The sequence below is a fragment of the Dryas octopetala genome, chromosome 3 (genome assembly GCF_963921425.1).
Source record: "Dryas octopetala chromosome 3, drDryOcto1.1, whole genome shotgun sequence".
Classification (NCBI taxonomy): Eukaryota; Viridiplantae; Streptophyta; class Magnoliopsida; order Rosales; family Rosaceae; genus Dryas; species Dryas octopetala.
Window position 1 is genome coordinate 3,718,825 of NC_141368.1, and position 16,660 is coordinate 3,735,484.

The 16,660-nt window shown below is 35.5% G+C and overlaps 2 protein-coding genes and 1 pseudogene across 3 annotated transcripts; 1 reads left to right on the forward strand and 2 right to left on the reverse strand.

Moving 5' to 3' along the window:
• Nucleotides 1-705: 705 nt before the first annotated feature.
• LOC147289726 (loganic acid O-methyltransferase pseudogene) lies at nt 706-3,853 on the forward strand (annotated as a pseudogene).
• Nucleotides 3,854-7,367: 3,514 nt separating this feature from the next.
• On the reverse strand, nt 7,368-8,510 carry LOC147289727 (two-component response regulator ARR17-like). The gene is made up of 5 exons (XM_086234879.1): nt 8,354-8,510; nt 8,014-8,093; nt 7,814-7,891; nt 7,595-7,665; nt 7,368-7,502 (listed from the first exon to the last, which is right to left on the reverse strand). Exons 1-5 carry the CDS (start codon nt 8,508-8,510, stop codon nt 7,406-7,408), a joined length of 483 nt encoding a protein of 160 aa, XP_086091005.1. The 3' UTR covers nt 7,368-7,405.
• Nucleotides 8,511-10,564: 2,054 nt separating this feature from the next.
• On the reverse strand, nt 10,565-14,232 carry LOC147289728 (Nucleic acid-binding, OB-fold-like protein). 2 transcript variants are annotated; one of them, XM_086237354.1, is made up of 12 exons: nt 14,071-14,232; nt 13,862-13,963; nt 13,596-13,766; nt 13,263-13,328; nt 13,003-13,068; nt 12,701-12,832; nt 12,367-12,521; nt 12,095-12,185; nt 11,878-11,946; nt 11,433-11,524; nt 11,066-11,129; nt 10,565-10,902 (listed from the first exon to the last, which is right to left on the reverse strand). In XM_086237354.1, the coding sequence occupies exons 1-12, from the start codon at nt 14,149-14,151 to the stop codon at nt 10,798-10,800; spliced, it is 1,194 nt and encodes a 397-aa protein (XP_086093480.1). In that variant the 5' UTR covers nt 14,152-14,232; the 3' UTR covers nt 10,565-10,797. The 2 variants fall into 2 exon arrangements, with proteins under 2 accessions (XP_086093480.1, XP_086093479.1); XM_086237353.1 differs by having other exon boundaries at nt 12,701-12,835; nt 14,071-14,231.
• Between the last annotated feature and the right edge of the window lie 2,428 nt (nt 14,233-16,660).

A 16,660-nucleotide genomic window follows, 5' to 3' on the forward strand; every position in this document is an offset into this window, starting at 1 on the left:
GTGATGTTTACTTGTGCAAATGAAGATTGTAGTTGATGACCTTCAGAAATAAGAAACTCCATGCTAAACAGAGTATCAGAAACGATTCGCAACAACCCATGAACAATTCCCTCTTCTTAGCAATGCTTCGTGAATCAATGAAGTATTTAAAATTGGCACAATTAAAAACACCCTAATATAACCAGTCATTTCAGACCAACAAAAAAAAAAACCTGTCATATAATTGAAACACAAGGCTCAGACCAAAAAAAAAAAATGAAACACAAGGCTAATAATTATTAGTTGAACAGAGTTGAAACAGGGACTGCGACCATTTCAGATTGAAATACTGCAATTTCTAAGATTCTAAAGAAACCATGATATGACCAAAAAAATAAAAATAAAGAAACCATGATAAAGCAACATAGAAACAAGATCGAATTGCCAACCTTGTAAGTTCCACACAACATGCACATATGATGCATTGCAGAAACAGAGGAAAATCCAGTGGCTTTGAAGCCCAGTACTGCACTAAACAGTCAGACCCAAATGCGGCACTAAATGATTTTAGAAGAAAAATAAGTGAAACACATGAAAGAAAAATAAGGGTCAGAATCAAAATAATTTTCTCTCTTGAATGAAGAACCATTATAATTTGCAACGGTGTTGATTACGAGAAGGATATAGTAGGAATTATAAAATTTAGTAAGGGTAAGAAATAAGATGTACTCTATTCTGTTTTGATGAAGTGGCTATTCAGAGGGCGTTGGATTATGCTTGACAAAGATGAACGGTTCAGATCAAGAGAAGAGGAGAGGATCCTGTGAAATGGATCTGTCGTCGTCTTTTTTTTTTGTTTTGGGCATGGATCTGTCGTTGTCTTTAAAAGGCAAAAGAAACAAGAAAAGAGTGACCCATAAATTCAATGTTTTCTGAAGCAGAGAGAGAGATGGCAGCAGAGGAAAGCAGTAAATTCATTGAAGCATATCCTATGAACAGTGGAGATGGACCCAACAGCTATGCCAAGAACTCCACTTACCAGGTTCTTCTTTAGATTTTAATCGTTTACTATGAATGGAGTTGCTACAGTTGACTAGTCTGACTCTAATAGTTAGTACATTGTAATAATTGTAGGAATTTGATGAAACAGTAGCCAAACCTTATAGTCAATTTTTTTTCTTCATCTAGTATCCTGGACTTGCAAACACAAAATATATATCTAAAGAGGTCTGCAAAAACTAATTACATGTTGCATGCATATTAATAGTTAAAACTCATTTAATCAAGTTCTGGATCAAATGTATGGGCTGATGGTACTTATCATTCCAGGCCGGCCCAATGGTATCCCTCATTCTCATTCTCCGGCAAATGTGACCTTACAACTTTTAGGGTCTTGCCTCATGGACTTGGCTAGTAAGGTAAGCAAGGATCCACTGCTCTAATTTTGATACTGTACTACCATGTAGAGCTAGTTCATTATGATCTTTACGAAGCCAAATAATGCAACAAGATAGAGAACCATGTAACAATTGCAAAATTTCATGTCGCATTTGATTTTACAATTATTGTTGCTTTATGTTTGATTGCACAAGACATTGTTATGGCTGCGATGTGTTTTCCTTTATGCAGGGAGTTGTTCCTGAAGAGAAAGTAGATTCTTTTAATATACCTATGTATTACATGTCTCCCCAAGAGATGGAAGGCGCTGTAGAACAAAATGGATGCTTTAGCATGGAAGGAATGGAAAACTTACCTCATGTTAAGATAGATGACATTGCCTCAGAAACCCAAGTCTTTGCATCTCATATGAGAGCTGTCTTGGAGGGACTCATCAAGCACCAATTTGGAGAAGAAATCTTAAATGAGCTCTTCGACTTGTATCATAAGAAACTTGAAGAGCACCACTCCATCTTTGAGTCAGAGCAGGCAGTTCAATTTCTTGTTGTGCTTAGACGCAAGGCAAATTGATTTGAACATACTGTTTTGGTATTTGTGAAGCTATAGTTGAATTTTCTTTAGCCTTATTGTTGTGTTTGTTTTTCTATTGTATGACTTCGTGATATCTTGGACATCTTTATTATTGCTGATTTGATTTGCAAAAGATAGACACGGTGCAACCTTTCAGTGTTGGCATGGAGGGATTTGGATCATTAATTTCAGATATGAGAATATAGACAACCTCTTTGATTAATTTAGCAAGAAATTTGGCAAATCATAGTGAGAGGTACTCCATAAGATTTGAGTTCATACCCAAGTTTGCACTAGACAGAGAGAGATGAACTGAGCTTCTTATCTAACTCAGGTTGCAAGATATATAGTTTGTGCATTTCTGAGCACATCTAGTGTTCTAGGCAACATCATAATGCTCCATGGATTTAGCTTGATTCCGTGTGCTATACACAATAAGGAATAGTTATTATGAGTTTTGTGTTTGTAGGTGCAAGGCTTGACGAGTTGAGTAACATGCAAAGGGAAACATTATAACTCATCTATTCTAGTGTTTTATTACCTTTTGACCAAATATAACCACATAATGACTACATGATTAGCCGATGACAACATGCTATTGCCTCCAATTTGTTGACTGAAACATTTTAAGATATATTAGTTCTGGCAATAGCATGTTGTCATCGGAGTAGAAGTATCTTTGGTTAAAAGGTATATTATTCTCCACCCCGGAACATTTTAAGATATATTAGTTCTGGGGTCCCATTGCTACTCATGAACTTTCCTGCACAAATAAGTTGACTGACAAACATTTTAAGATATATTAGTTCTGTATTGCAGTTTAGTGCTGTGTTGTTATTTTTTTGAAGAATAAATCTCAACACTTTTCTTGTCAGCGGCCTACTCGACAGTTTATGCAACTGTTGACACTAATCCATTAATGGCTTAATTTCCAATTTAAAACTCACAGCCGCCACAACAACCTGAAGAAATATTCCTTTTGGTTTCTGGTCAAGATTTATGAATGGTATAAATAAGGGCCATGAGTACTCACCTTTGAGGAAAAGAAACCATTCATCCAAAAGATAAAATTGTAGAAGAAGATAGAGATGGCAGAATCGGTAGCACATCCAGTATTTGGTGGAGATAGCCTCTACAGCTATAGCAAAAACTCCTCTTTTTGAGGTGTAACATCTCGATCAGTCTCATTTATCACAGTACTCTTTCATTAGTTTACATTGATGAGGATCAATGACAAAAGAAACTCAAGTTCCTCCTGTTTTATCTATTTATTTATTTATTTATTTATTTATTTTTATATTTTGTAGAGACAAGCTATAGATGCTGCCAAGGAGCTGCTGATCAAAGAGGCCATTATTGAAAAGCTTGATATCAAAATCTTCTCTTCTTCAAACACCTTTCGAGTTACAGATTTAGGCTGCACTGCTGGTCCTAACACATTCTTAGCAGTGCAAAATATACTTGATGCTCTGGAGCACAAGTATCAAAGCCAAGAAGGAGTACACAATTCTGATCAGCTCCCTGAGTTCCAAGTTTTTTTCAATGATACATCCTCAAATGATTTCAATGAACTCTTCCAATCCCTCCCTCCTATGCAGTGGGTGTGCCGGGTTCTTATTATTCTCGTTTATATCCCAAGAACTTTCTTCACTTTGTCTACTCTTCATATGCTGTCAGTGGTCTTTCTAAAGTGCCAAAAGAGGTGGTAGACATGAACTCTCCTGCTTGGAACAAAGGAAGGATTTTTTACTCGAATTCTGCTGACGAAGTTGCTAAGGCATACGCAGCTCAATATGCTAAGGACATGGAGTGCTTTCCAAGTGCTAGAGCACAAGAGATTGTGTGGGGAGAATCATTTAGGAGCATTTTGGAGATGAGATTCTGGATGAGCTTTTCGATTCATTAAGCAAGAAAGTTCATGGATCCTCCTCCATCTTCGAATCAGGGATATCAATCAACTTATTTGTTTTACTCAAACGAAAAGCAACTGAGTAACAATGGAGCTCTCTCTAGTTTATCAGTGCAACTTGCCATCTGAAGATCTGAAACTCCAGAGGAATAAAATAATTGTAGCTTGACTTAGCAAGATGATAAATATAGAATGTTCTTCAATTGGTATTGGTTTATTAACTTTATTAATAGGAGATTGAAAGAGGGTTGGATTAGATGGGCTTGTTGGCCAAAAACTTGGGTGGAAACTGAATTCAATGTGAGAATTGAGATGGTGCAAAATAAAGGTACAACTTGAAATAAGATAAATGAAATCAATGTTACAAATCAGAACAAAATTAAAATTGGTTCAGCGGTATGGCACCTTCTCACCACACAGCAGGTCCGCAAGCCTGCTCTGCTACCAAGTGGGCCAGCGGGCTTGCTGCAACGTGGCCCATGGGCTTCCAACTGTTGGCTGCCACGTGGCCCATGTGGGCCCGCAGGCTTCCAACCGTGGGCTGCCACGTGGTCCATGTGGGCCCACGGGCTTTCAACCGTTTACTTTTTAGATTACCTATTATAGATCATTTCAGCAAAAAATTAACTCAATCGAAAATCTTTTGATTATATAACTGTGGTTGATTAAATAGAAAAAATCAACGGTTTAGTCAAAAAATCACTTTTTAATTGAAAACCATCAATTTTTTCTACTTAATTGACAACAATTATATAACTAAACGATTTCTAAAAAGTGGACAAAGATAATCTTTAATTGGTTATCTAAAAAGTGGACGGTTTCGATCATGCGTCGGCATTGCCAAAATCGAAATTTGGGGGGATGGGGTGACCTTGGAATACCCCCGTCACCCCATCCCCCTGGGAGTGACCCAAATATTTTCCGTCAAGATTTAGGTTCTAGAAGTAGAAGCTAGGTATCTCATCGTCATCAAGGGCACGTATTGGTTCAATGGTACTACTCTACGAGCAACCTTATTTGAGGGCCAAATTTTGAGCACCAAAGCACTCAATAAATACAACATATGCCACCAACATCATGCATTATTCTATCAAAATAAAAAAAAGTTTGCCCCAACATCATGAAAATGACTAGCAACCCGATTTTGATGGCCAATATTATATACTAAATTGGGACAAAATAAAAGTTTAGTATGAAATTATGACAAATTATAGTTTAGGTACCTAATTGGGACAAGATCCAAAATTCAAGTATCAAAATTGAAAAAAAAAAAAAAAAAAAACCCTTGATTTTTTCTTTGCACACACTTTAAATTTCAACATAATCTTTTGACTTGATTGTTTTAGGGCCAAAGTCCACTTTTGGTCCCTATAGTTTGAGCTAAGTTTCACTTTGGTCCATATAGTTTCAATTCTTATGATTTTGGTCCTCTAGTTTACAAATTGTTGCAATTCAAGGACATGTTAGCATTTTCGTTCATCAAATCGTTAAATTTTTTGTATTTTTAGTCAGTATTTTACAAACCATTTCAATTTTGATCATGTACTTTACATACCGTTAGCGATCAATGACCAATTTAAAGAATTAATTAACAAAAATCCTAATATGTCACAATGTAGTTAAACCGTCATACTCACAGGAGTGTGCTTCATGGCGTGTTGATGTATAAGATATATTATAATTTTTTTCTATTCATTCAGAACTTGTCCAATTTTGAGAAACTTAAGTATATGAGATATTTGATTCAGTTTTTTATTTTAGATTCCCAATCACTCAATCCATATTGACATAACACATACAACATATTCTTATGGGTATGGCTAGCATACAGAAATTAAAATCAGGTTCTGCGCTAGCTGTAGTACTATTCAAATTTGCTTGGAAATGAAATGAATTGCACGAATTATTCAATTTACTATATTTATATATTTAATATAATACAAAAGTAATATTATGGAGAACCAAACACGCAAACAACACGCTACGCGCAACACAGCAAGGTTCCACCTTGTACAAGCCTTGTTCCTCTGGAGAAAAACCCTCTCATTATTAATTTTATCAATCAAACCGGATATTCTTTCGCTTATATATATATATAATATCCATTAATCCATCTTTACACAACCACCTTCAAAATCAATATCAAACTTTTCTTCCATTTCAATTCAATACTTGTTCTTAATTTTTCCCCCACCTGCTGCTAATCCCAATAATAATCTCAATCTAGTACTGCCACTGCCACACAATATGTTGTGATTCAATCTATCTCCATAATTCTCTCTAGCCATCACCAAGAATTTTTCTAAGGTACAAATCTGAATCCATTTTGGATTTGTTTTCCATTTTGAAGCAATTGGGTCATCATGTTTTGGATATATTATGTGCATGAAAATGATTTCAATTCTGGGTTTTTTCTTGTTTAGGTGATTGGTTGGAGACCTTTGGAGGAAGACCGTACACAATAACACATATTATATATGGGCAAACATGAACGACGTCGTTCTCGTCGTGATGGTGATCATGATCATGATCATGATGATCAATACTCTAACAATGGAAGAAAGAGGCCACGAAATCGGAAAAGGGCATCATGTCATTGCAGCCCTTGTTTTGGAATATTTAGAGGGATAGGGAGATGCATGTTTGTGACTTGTTTCCCTGTCATGCAGTGCTTTGGATTAGATGAATGTAAACACCAACACCACCTCCATTACAACACTCATTTTCATGAGTTTAACAGATGATCTCAATCATATTTAGCAATGTTGGGATATTGGGATGGTGTAAATACCCTGAAGAAGGAATTTGCTGCAATTTTTTGATCTGGTCCTGATCCTAAAAGGCATAAACAGAAGGTAGTTTGTGCAGTAAATTATGGGATCAGATGATCCACCTTCATCATTTGCTCGATTCTTGTGTAAATATGTGGTTTGTGGGTGATTGCACGTATCCGAGATCCACTTGGCCTTTCCTTGTTAATGCTCTAAAGAAGATTAAGGTTGGGGTCCTTGGGGGAGAAGAGCATATTTAGAATGTAGAAAGTTAATGCTGCAGTTAGGAATTTTGATTTGATTGGAGGATATGATTGATTTTGAAGGTACAGGTTCTCATGATTCTTTAGCTTTTTCTTTGCAAATTGAAGAAGTTTCATTGAATAATAATGTAGTTCATTGAATTTAGATTCCCATTTACCATGTCCAATTTTCTTTTCCTTCTTATGAAGGCTGCCAATGATTCTGATTATATATAATATATGATTGCAAGAAATTGCATGATATGGTCCATATATGGTAAAACAAATCAGGAAAGGCATCAGAGGAGAAGCAATGGAATATATTCTTTCATTTTTGTAAGGAAATTGATTCACAAACAAAATGATTGTTAATTTGAAAGTATCTGCCTAGCTCATTCAGTAATGTAAAGGTGGAGACAGCAAATTCTGAACAAAAACAAACTAAAATAATTAGCAGATGAAGCAATTTTCTATGTCATGAGGGATGATATTGTAAGGTTTTTCTCAGGTTCTTTTCACTCTCCTCCACAAAAAGTTTAGCTCCTGCAGTTCATCAAATGATATCTCAACTTCTTTATGTCTGCCTGTTTGAGGGGCTTTAGCATGAACATCTGAGCTCCTTCCTCTAAGCACCTGTTCATAAAAAACTAGAAACCATAGAATCCCAAAAACAAAGGAAAGCATACAATCTGATGACATAATCACATAATCAGTTATTTATTTACTTGTTAATACGATTTGGGATGTTTTCAGATGACATAATCACCACTGGAACCTCCTTCATGATTGATGATTCCTGCTTGCAAAAGGAAATCAATGTATGTATGTATTATATGGTCAAAAGGGGTATGAAACCATGGGGCATATATTGAACCTTATTTGATACTTTAATATAGAGATCATGCAATTATGAAGAATTGATTTGATCAAACAATCTGCAATACCTTGATTTTCTTGAGTAGTTCATAGCCTGTCATTCCTGGCATACAATAGTCTGTAATTACCAAATTTACCTTTGAGCCCTGCAAATAAGAACAAGTACAAGACTCCCCTCTTAGTAATTAAGCTTGATTAATTAGTAAATGATTCCCAACAAACTTTATAAGGTTATAGAATGTGAAAGTTCTTTGAACACATTACTCACATTGCCTTCCAAGCCATTGTGTTGATGATCTCCCAAACCCAAAAATTCCAATGCCCTTGGCCCATTTTCTGCAGTAGTCACTGCACCCAGTAATGAATAAGCCATTGGTAATTTGTTTTAACCAAGCAAATACAAGACACCAATATACAACTAAACTCTGTTTCCCGTATATTCTAAACCCTTTTATAATCTTTCTATTAATTCCAACCATTAATAGTACAATATAGCTTTTCATCAAGTAAAACAAGAGGTATTAAAACAAAATAAATAAATAAATAAAACAGAGTAAAAACTGAAAAGAAAGGGCTGTGGAGGCAGAGTGTTAGTGTTTGCTTCTTACCTTTGCAAGAGAAATTTTTGAGGAGCTTTTCAATGAGTTTGCGATCAATGAGACTGTCATCAACAGCCAAAACATGGGGTTGCTCCACATTTTCCATGAAACCCTTTGAAGAAGAAGAACATGGAGATGAAGATGAAGAAACAAAACCAGTCTCCATAATAAAAAGGCCTCACCCACTCACCCACCAGAACTCAAAGTCAGGGCAGTCTCTAATCAAAGCTATGTATGCGTAACAGTTAGAAAAGAGAGACTCTAATAAACGCAGTTGCAATAAAGACACAAAAATTAATTACACAAGGCCAGAAAACGAAACGACTCCTCACTGTCTCTGACAAATTATAACATACATAAGAACAAAAACAAACTATGTATGAACGTGTAATGTGGTGTGGTATTTAGAGAGAGAGAGAGAGAGAGAGAGAGAGAGAGAGAGAGAGAGAGAGAGTACTAAATGCATATATTGGTGTTGTTGTTGGTGGGTGAGGAATTTTAGAAGATGGGATATCAGAGAGAGAGAGTGAGAGAGATCAATCAAAGAGATAATAAATCAAAGTCACAGATATTTCGTGATCCTTTTTGGGTTTTCCACCCTCGATTTGATTCATATCTCTCTGTGTAGAATCAGTACGTATCAGTGTTCAGTATCTGCATGCCATGAATAATACAGCTTGCTTAGCTGCGTCATTAATTTTTGATTCATTTCTTTTTTACGAGATATATATCCTCACTCCTCTGCTCAAACCATAATAATTTAACCCATTTGCTCATTATATACACATTTTGGACCTTGTGACATAATTCAACTCACAAAAGTTTTTAAATCAGTATCTTTTATATTTCCCATCTTTTATCTTTTGTAATATTTGATCAAGTGTACAAAATCTTCAATTTTGTTGGTAAAGAGATTTGTTTCCTAACCGATTAAATGTATAATCCATAATCTTATTAAGAAAATCTTCTATTTTTTTATTAATCAACAATTGTCGTTTATGAAATTTGAATGCATGACTTAATCTAAAAAGAAAGAGATTGAATGTCATCACTAGACCATGACTTAAAAAATTATTTATGTTAACTGAATATAGGAAATGTCATTTTACGCTCATTATTTTACCTAATTTAATAGTAAATTTAAAAATTCTTGATAATGCGGTGATCCCGCAATTTCTCTTTCTCTGGTAACCTCTATTATTTTTTGTGCTTTGAGAAAGAATGTACTTTATTTAGAAAATACCAAAGTACAATATGTGAGATAATGAAGTGGAGTCATCCTCGACCCACACTTGAAAAGAAGACATAAGCATACTCTTAAATGATCGGTGCACCGCTTGGTTACATAATCGACCTAACTAGTATTATTTAAAACATTGTTTGAGAGATTAGCGTGAAAATTTATGAGACATCCGCAACATTAAAATGCTCATAATTATTATAAAATATTTATTAAAAAAAACACACCAAAATTACAAAAACAAAAAAACAAAAAAACCATGAAGAGAAAAGATTAAGAGATAGTGGTGTTATTGTTTTTCCAACTTGTAAAAGATATCATATCCGGATCCGAGTCTTGACCCTTGAAAAGAGAATCTCTTGGCCCCCAAGCATCCGTACATACGTAATGGTATGAAACTATGAACGAAGCGATATAAAACTAGTCAGTCTCAGTCAGAATCCCCAAGCACCCACCACAGCCAGAATCTTTGGTATGTGTTCTGGTCTGACTCACTTTGGTCTTATTTTCTCTTTTTCAAGGACAAATGATTCACTTTGCTAATTTCAATTATCAATGATGCTTTATATTACCTGGAAATTGACTAATTGCAATGAAACTCTGCTGTCAAAATGAAAATGAGTGAACCTTTATAATGCAGACAAAGGTAAATACACTCTTTTAATCTTTCCTCTTCAACCCATTTGATCTCCAAAGGACAAACAAAGCCAACAAATTGTTCTGACAAATTAAGTACGACAATATCAAGAACCGATAAGACTGGTATATATCTGGGACAGTCCCACCAGCATCACCAGTCTGAAGCAGCTTCCAAACCCGACTTCATTTGCAACCGACTTGTTCTGATGTTGTAAAAGGTTCACTTGTCATAACTCCTCATATAATGTGTTACGAGAAGTTACTGTTTGGTCTTTGGTGAACAACCTATATATGTATTACTGGCTTTATGGAAAAATGTGAATATTATCCTCAGAGCCTAATTTAATGTCATACTTTTATCTTAGATTCAAACTGATTTGAATAGCATGCAAAACCATTAGATATAACTGAAAAGTCTGAAAGAGAATACAAGCCACATGAACACATTTAAAAGTTAAAACAAGAAGGAAAAAAGAGAGCCTGCATTTTTATAATATTTCTCATGAACTAAGTAGGACTAAATCCTTGAGAACAGTGAGTTATATTGTTTGTATGGGCCATGGGCCGAAGATCATCATTTGATGCTTGCCTTGTGAATGGACGATGTACAAGGCCCACCAGATGTCATAAAAGGAATACCCTTGAACGTAGCCACACCCTTATCATCAGTGAAAAGATGCTGCACCAATGAAACACTCATGATCATATACCCAACATGGAGCATTATAAATGCAATGTTGTAGAGGTGGTAAATGCAGAATGGATGACTATGACTAACCCATAGTAATTGTTCAGTTCCCCCCTAAAATGTAAAAGTATATCATAATTGTTAAAACACATACCGGTGTGATCTTGTCCAACTGTTTCTTTTTTGGGTTGAGGACATCTTCTGGCTTTCCATCAATCCTGGATAGAGAGAAGTGTATGTGAGAGGCAGCTAGTTCAAAGGGTCAATTATTTTGCGAAAAATACTAATAATAAACAACTGGTAGTGTTGAATAAAGAAATATATTCCGTATATAATCTGTTGGCGAAAAGAAAAATAGAAAGAATATAGTCCGTAAGTGGAAAATACACTACCAGCAAGGTTGCAACAGAAAACTTTTCATTAAAATAAAAAGTCCTCACTTTTGCAAATGTGTCTAGATAACTAGATAAGTTACCAATGCAAATCTTTGTTTAAGCTCCAAGTAGTTTCAGCAAACTTACCCAGAAAATGACACACGTTCCCCAGGTTTGGCCCCTTCTGGAGGGAGCAAAGGCTCTACCTTGGTGTGATCTTCATTAGAAGCACATAGGACCTGAACATGCAGACAAATGAAACCCATACCTTTTATCTGTTTTTGTAATAGCTATTTAAGAAAAATTCAGATTTCACTAAACAAAGCGCTCTTCATAATCTGTGGCCATATTATACAAATTTGGAACCTCATACTAGAGAATAGACAGTGAGATTAAATATCTTTCATTTAAGGGAATGGAGTGGAAAACTTGAAAATACTTTCTATTCATAAGGATCACGATTTTGAACACAAAATAAAGGCACGAACTTGATTACTAGTTAAGCAGTGAAGAAATAAACGGCATCACTTTCAACTCTTACAACCGCTTCAAAAGTGAGCATAATATGATGGAAATGACAAGAAACACATACCAGTCCTTCCGACATCACATCACGTAATTTCCCAGGTTTCACATTGGTAATCAGCACAACAAGACGGTTCTGCATAGTGCATTAAAACACCAAGATGATACATCAGAAAATACGTGTGAATATTCATCTATCTAACAACCATGAAAATAAATAAAGCCCAGGAAAAAAGACCAAGTAAAAAGCTATCTATTTCCAAAATATGAAAGAGTAATCATACTGTCAACTCTTCTGGACTGCAATACTTCGCTAGGCCGCTGACCACTTGTCGCAATTTAGCATCTCCAACATCTATCTCCTCAACCAGTAAACTGTATCATATTTTTTTATTAAAAAAAAAGTCATGACTGATTTTGCATCCTCCAAATATACAATAACATTCAGAATCCAAAGTTCAAGGCAATGACAGCTAGGTGCAAGCATTGTAAATTCGTTTTTAATGTATTAATAGGCTTCTAGAGGAAAAGAAAAGGAAAAATATTTCCTGCACACCTATCAGCAGACGGATGCTTCCAAGCTTTACGAATGAGGCCAACCTGTATGTTCAACAAACTGACACTAACTTCTTTGTCTTTCTCAGCTGTCTCTACTTCTGGTGATTTTATCTTCCCAACAGAAGTAACTTTTTTTTCTCCTGGAGCCTTTATCTAACAATTCCAAATAAAAATTACACTGTCAATGGGCAAGAACTGTCCAGGAAGGAAATCTATGCATGTGTGTACAACATAAATATCTATAATGTAATATATGATAAAGAAACGGGTCATACGGTAGATTATCTGATTGTACACGAGAAAAAATAACTGAAATTTTAAAAAGGATATACCCCAGCATCACTTTTCTTTGTGTTCAGGTCTGCCTCTGGCATGTCTGGATTTTTTGTGTTTTGAACAGTCTTCTTTGCATTTGGATCTGTTTCCACCTTAGCTATAGTTTTTGCTCTCAGCAATTCATCCAACTTCTGCATGCATAATAATCAGAGGTTACAACAGAATTATTTTCCAAGAGTAATAATGTAGTATAGCCGTATAGGTCAACTTTGTGACTGTCGAGAGAACATTTTGACTATCTTTTCAGAGATGTAAATAATGAAATAGGAATTGGAGAATACTAGTAAATTTTACTCACTTGAAAATCAAATTCAACCTGCTCTAGCACTATCTTCTCAAATATGTCTCCGAAATCCACCTCGTTCTGGGGAAAACAAATTGTGAGCACTAATTGACTATAATACTAATAAAAACTCATGTTTCAACAAGAGGAAAGAATAACAAGTAGCAGCTCATATTTCTGCATCTAATGACACTAGTTTATAACCACACAGAACTTTATTTCAATTTACCAAGTCTCAATTTCAGATAACAGAAACTAAACAGGATATAGCATACCTGGATGTAATCCATCCATCTCAATAAATGCGGCAAATTTTGGCTATCTGAATTTGGAAGGCCAATCTGCAGACAAACCACTCAAAAAATCACCAAGAATTCAAACGTGTTGCTACCGCATCTTAACAAAATGTTCATGCGGAAACCAATTCCAGAGTAACTAACAATTCAAAAATATTGCACTATCAAAGAGACCCTTTCTCCAACTCACCCGAATTAAAAATCCCAAAATACATAAACTTGCAAAATAATGTTGATCTAAAATATATAGACACATGCATGCACATATACAAAGAGGTAGTTTAACAATAAAAGGTGAAGAGCAATCCATACCACAGAAGAATGCACTACAGAAAACACAATAACATCAGCTTCAGAGGGTGTTAACCCATTGCCCAAAAGCACAGACACATTAGCCAAGGTTTCATTCAACCCTTTGAGAGCTCCAAAGCATGCCTGGGAATCTGTAGGAAAACCCTCTGAATATCTTATCCAATTAAGCACCTACAAAACCCAAAACTTCAAACTTTTACTTATAATTGATATAAAATTTGCCAGAAACCCAATACTACACAATGCTAAGGTAGTAAAAAATTTACCCCATCTTTCACTGTCTCTGAAGCATCTTTTTTGGCCAACTTCAAGATGGTTGAGTAGACGCTCGTGATTTCATCTTCCGAAATGTTTTCTGGAACTGTTTCCTGCAGAAACCAACTTTCAGATTAAGCAATCCAAGCGACCAAAAAAACATGAGGAAAATTTGAAGCTTTGGTTGCAAATTTGAGAGAGATAGATAAGCTTTTCTTACAGGATCTAAGGAAAAGTGCTTGCATAAAGCTGATACTATCAATTGCTTTCTGTTTAAGCTGGTGCTTCCATTAGCTGCCATTCTTTCGTTGCTTCAGAGTCAGTTTTTTCGCTGGATTCTTCGGAGTTCGGAGTTCAGAGTTCAGAATTCGATAGGGTTTTTGGTTTTTACAAGTTTCGGGCTTCTTTGGGTTCTGATGGCGGAAACTTGTCTCGTGCGATAAACCAAACCCAAACATATATGGCCCACTAGGAAGCCCAAATAGCCAAGGACACAAAAACATGCAGATTGGGAAATTCCAAACCATGTTCATGCTGACCTGGACTTTTGTACAACTGGAACTTTATGCTCAATCTGGGCTGGGCTCCCTTTCTTTACCACTTGCATGCATTCAAAAATCTACTCTAAGATATGGCTCTTCTCGGGAATAGCCAAGTGAGGCAACCCGCCTCGTCCTTCTAAATACTCAAATCTCTCCAATTTTATAGACTCCTTATATATTATATTAGCTTAATTTTAAAGCTTTAATAAGAAAAAAAAAAATTTGGGTATTCAACTTTGAATACCAAGCTTGTATTCATCACTAATCGCATGAACTCATGATGGAGTCCACCAAGAGAAAGAAGATGGTGACTTCATCATAAGTTTATGTGATTAATAATAAATACAAATTGGTACTCAAAATTGAATACCCAAACAATGTCCATAAAAAAATTAAGAATAATCCAATGAAATAAATAATCTTATGAATGTACATAAAAGTCGAGCGCTCTAAGCCTCTAACGGATCCTACTTAGGGATGGCAACGGGGCGGGTTTGCCAATACCATACCCGCCCCGTCGGGTAATCGGGTCCCCATCGGAGATATTCGGGACTCAAATTATTTTTAAAAAAATTATTTTTTTTATTAATAATATACCAAATTAATATAAATATATAATATAATAGATAAAATTTATTAAAATTTATCATATTATATTACAATAATACTAAATCATAAAAAGAATACTATTAAATTTTAAAGATATGCAACAAAAATTAAGATAATAAATTAAAATATAATTATATAATATAATATTTTTATTAAACGAGTATACGGGGCGGGACTGGGACGGGGATGGTATTACCATACCCGCTTAATCAAGGCGGGTTCCCACGGGAATTTTCGGGGGCAGGGAATTTTGCCATCCCTAAATTCCTACTCTATGCTCTTGTGCATGTACTTGAGGAGAGAATAAACACTGAAATTTTCTTAGTAACTAAAAAAAAATACTATTAATAATTCGGGTCGGGCCTCCGAAATCTCTGCCCTGCCCTAAAAGATCTTGTACATGTGGGAGAATAAACACTGGGATTTTCCTATTGCCTAGAAAAAGCTATGGACCATGGAGTCCATGGAGTTAAATATTAAAAAAAAAAAAAAACTGGTCCCACAAACGCATTGTCTTGTTGTTTTGAATTTTTTCCTCTCCTCCTCCCCAGGCTGCTGGTATATTGCCGAGAAATACCTGCCAACTATGCACATTGCACAGACTGATTGACCAATACACAAAGTAAAGCAAGCACGTACACCATAGAAAAAGCTGCACCATGGTATATAAAATTACTGCAAAAGACGCATGAAGCCCATGTCGTTTTACTGCCCATTTGTCTATTCCTCTTTGACTTGGGATAAGAGAAGTGAAAAACCCAAATAACAAAGTCAGATAGCCAATTGACCCAGCTGGCCACTGTGAGTTTTGCCCAACCCTTAAAAAATGCCTTACGCCACTTTTAAGCTTGTGAGTTTTGGCCACAGGTGTTTGCCATGTAGTACTGGTCACACACACACACACACACACACACTTACCAGTCACCACTTGTTCTCACCTTACTCTTTTGTAGTTACTATATATCAGTGAGTAAAAAGGGTCGTTTTTTATTCACTATATAAAAGTTTTGGGATTAATTACTTGTGTTATTTTGTGAGAGGAATTAAGAAGACCAATTTACAATTTTACAATGCTGCTCATGCAGAGACAGAGACACCAAGTGAAACATGCTTGACAGCCTAAAATCTGTAGTGCATAATGGACTTTTGCTTCTGGTTGTACGGTAAGTTCCAAATTCGCACCATAACAGTCAGACAGCTATATATATATGCCTTAATACAAAAAGACAAACCAAAAAAATGTTGCTCTGAGCAGACTAAACTTTAGGGGCTCGATCATCTCCCTCCAAGAAAATTTTCTTTTCTTGCTGATAAGGTTGTGTGTGTAAGGGGTCCAATGAGCTTGAGATCAGTGAGAACAAACCAACAGCTTAAATTTAATTCCTTCAATCATCAGATTTAGCCTTCCCATCTTCTATTTTGTCATTAATATTTTAAAGATGACAGACCAAATCGCTTTAGAAACACATAATCGATGAAGGGTGCATTTAAAAATGGATTATAACCAAAGCCAATTATTAAGTGTGTCAATCATTGCAATTATGTTGAGTATGACTTTCCTTCACACATTTCACAATACCATTTTTTGAAAATTGAGTATGAATTATGAAATATGATTTTATGAGATAAAATTGACACCACTCTCAAACCTCAACCATA